The 2,972-nt window shown below is 43.4% G+C and overlaps 1 protein-coding gene across 1 annotated transcript; it reads left to right on the plus strand.

Moving 5' to 3' along the window:
* The first annotated feature begins 385 nt into the window (after positions 1–385).
* LOC124897813 lies at positions 386–1,562 on the plus strand. The gene is made up of 4 exons (XM_047411313.1): positions 386–537; positions 637–777; positions 880–1,189; positions 1,398–1,562. Exons 1-4 carry the CDS (start codon positions 386–388, stop codon positions 1,560–1,562), a joined length of 768 nt encoding a protein of 255 aa, XP_047267269.1.
* The last annotated feature ends 1,410 nt before the right edge of the window (positions 1,563–2,972 follow it).

Here is a 2,972-nt window from a genome sequence, read left to right on the forward strand (position 1 = left end):
TAATAGGTTGAGTGTAGGGTCGTATAATATAGGGACCCTACAGGTGAAGTCGATAGAATTGGTTAAGATCCTTAGGAAGAGAAATATTAATATTGCGTGTATTCAGGAGACCAAGTAGGTAGTTTCTAAGGCTAGGGATGTAGATGGGTACAATTTGTGGTACTCAGGTAGTGAGAGGCGTAGGAATTACATAGGTATCTTAGTTGATGAGGAGCTTAGAAAGCAAGTAGTGGAGGTTACTAGGGTTAGTGATAGTGTAATAACTATTAAGTTGGTCCTTGAGGGGTATACTTTGAATATCTGTAGTGTGTATACGCCATAGGTAGGCATGGAAGAGGAGGAGAAGAAGAGTTTTTGGGAGGTTTTGGATGAGGTGGTTAGAGGCATGCCTAGTTCGGAGAAGATTTTCAAAGGTAGATATTTTAATGGGCACATCAGGTCATTTTTGTTAGGATATGATGATATGTATGAAGGCTTTGGGTTTGGGGTTAGGAATGACGAGGGAGCTGCTCTTTTGGATTTCCTAAGGGCCCGTTGGTTGGTGGTAGTGAATTCCTTATTTCCAAAGAAGGAGGAGCACCTAGTTACTTTCCGTAATAGGGTAGCCAAGACTCAGATTGACTTTTTTCTGCTTAGGAAGGGGGATAGAGCTTTGTGTAAGGGTTGTAAGGAATTTTTGAGTGAGAATCTGGCGACTCAACATAGACTTCTGGTGATGGACTTGGTTATCAAGAAGGGCAAGAAGAGGCGGGGTAGGAAGGGTCGACCTAGAGTTAGGTAGGGTGGCCTGACTCTGGTTAGTGCTTTGGAGATAGGGGTGAGGTTGGAGGGGATGAGGTTTTGAGAGTGTAGTGGGTACGTGGATAGTATATAGGATAGGACTACTGGATACATCAAAGAGTCTGCTGGAGAGGTGTTGGGTGTCTCAAAGGGCTGGTCTTGTCGGTGTTGGGGGGATTGGTGGTGGAATGAAGATGTTAAGAAGGAAGTGGAGACGAAGCAGACGGCTTCTACTAAGTTGATTAAGAGTAAGGATGAAAAGGAGAAGCGAGTGAGCAAAGAGGAGTACAAGTTATCTAAGAAGGATGCTAAGTTAGCAGTTACGGCTGCTAAGACTGCAACTTTTAAGAGTTTATATAAGGGGTTAGAGGAGAAAGACGAGGAAAAGAAGTTGTTTACGCTTGCCAAGGTTAGGGAATGAAAGGGTCAGGATCTGGACCAAGTAAAGTGTATTATGGGGGAGGATGGTAGAGTATGGTAGAAGACACCCTCATAAGAAAAGATGGGAGTTGTATTTCCATAGGCTCTTAAATGATGAGGGGGACAGAGGTATTGTATTAGGAGAGTTGGAGCATGCCAGGGAGTGTTGCCATTTTGGCTATTATTTGCATTTTAAGATAAAGGAGGTCAGTGAGGCTATTCGCAAGATGCGAAGGGGCAGGGCGACGGGTCCCGATGAGATCCTGGTGTATTTTTGGAAGTTCTCTAGTGAGGCAGGGTTCAGGTGGCTGACCAGCTTGTTTAACAACATTTTCAAGTCCAAAAAGATGCTTAAGGTGTAGAGATAGAACACGATGATCCCTCTGTATAAGAACAAGGGTGACATTCAGAGTTGCACTAACTACCGAGGTATTAAGTTGTTGAGTCACACAATGAAGATTTGGGAGAGGGTGGTGGAGTGGAGGCTGTGGAAGATTATGTCTATTTTAGAGAATCAATTCAGATTTATGCCTGGTCATTCTACGACTGAGGCAATTCACCTAGTATGGAGACTGGTTGAGTAGTATAAAGAGAGGAAGGGGGATCTTTATATAGTGTTTATTAACTTAGAAAAGGCATATGACAAGGTCCCTAGGGAGGTTCTTTGGAGGCAAGGGGGGCCCAGTGGCATACATCAGAGCGATTAAGGAAATGTGTGATGGGGTAAAGACGCGGATAAGGACAGTGGGAGTAGATTCTAAGCATTTTTTGGTCTTGATAGGGTTGCACCACAGATCAACTCTTAGTCCAATTTTATTTGCCTTGGTGATGGATATGTTGACGCGGAGTATACAAGGAGGGGTGCCTTGATGTATGCTTTTTACGGATGATGTAGTTTTGATGATGAGTCGCGTCGAGGTATTAATGATAAGCTGAAGGTTTGGAGGCAAACCTTGTAGTCTAAAGGGTTCCGGTTGAGTAGGACCAAGACAGAGTACTTGGAGTACAAGTTTAGTGACTAGAGGCAAGAGGAGGAGGTGGTAGTGAAGTTGGATTCCCAAGTGGTTTGCAATAAAGATAGTTTTTAGTATCTTGGGTCTATGATTCAGGGGAATAGAGAGATAGATGAGGATATCTCTCACCATATTGTGGCAGGTTGGATGAAATGGAGGCTTTCTTTAGGAATTTTATACGATAAGGAGGTGCCCCAAAGCTGAAAGGCAAATTCTATTGAGTTGCAGTCCAGTTGACTATGTTATATGGAGCAGAGTGTTGGCCGGTTAAGAATTCTCATATCCAAAAGTTGAAGGTGGCGGAGATAAGGATGTTGCGTTGGATGTGTGGATTTACAAGGGCTGATAGGGTTAGGAATAAGATTATTTGGGAGAATATAGGAGTCATATCGGTGGAGGATAAAATGCGAGAAGTAAGGTTAAGATGATTTGGTCATGTGATAAGGAGGGGCACGGATGCCTCAGTTTGTAGGTATGAGAGGTTGGCCTTGGATGGTTTCAAGCGGGGTAGGGGTAGACCAAAGAGATACTGGAGGGAAGTGATTAAATGTGACTTGGAGCGATTACAGCTTACTGAAGACGTGACCCTGGATAGGAAGGTATAGAGGAAAAGCATTAGGGTAGAGGATAGGGTAGGTGGATGAGTCGTAGTCAGTAGGTAGGAGGGCTTCAGTGTCCTTTGATTTGCAATGTACAATTTTTGTGGATGTCGTACCTATGTTTTTATTGTATTCCATACCTTTGATGTTTTATATACTA

This window comes from Capsicum annuum, chromosome 1 (assembly GCF_002878395.1).
Source record: "Capsicum annuum cultivar UCD-10X-F1 chromosome 1, UCD10Xv1.1, whole genome shotgun sequence".
NCBI lineage: Eukaryota > Viridiplantae > Streptophyta > Magnoliopsida > Solanales > Solanaceae > Capsicum > Capsicum annuum.

Coding starts and splice junctions, on each gene's coding strand:
- LOC124897813 (XM_047411313.1), top strand. CDS start 386: ATGCCTAGTTCGGAGAAGATTTTCAAAGGTAGATATTTTAATGGGCAC. Junction 538..636: donor GATTTCCTAAGGGCCCGTTG/GTTGGTGGTAGT, acceptor TTTTCTGCTTAG/GAAGGGGGATAGAGCTTTGT. Junction 778..879: donor AAGGGTCGACCTAGAGTTAG/GTAGGGTGGCCT, acceptor TATATAGGATAG/GACTACTGGATACATCAAAG.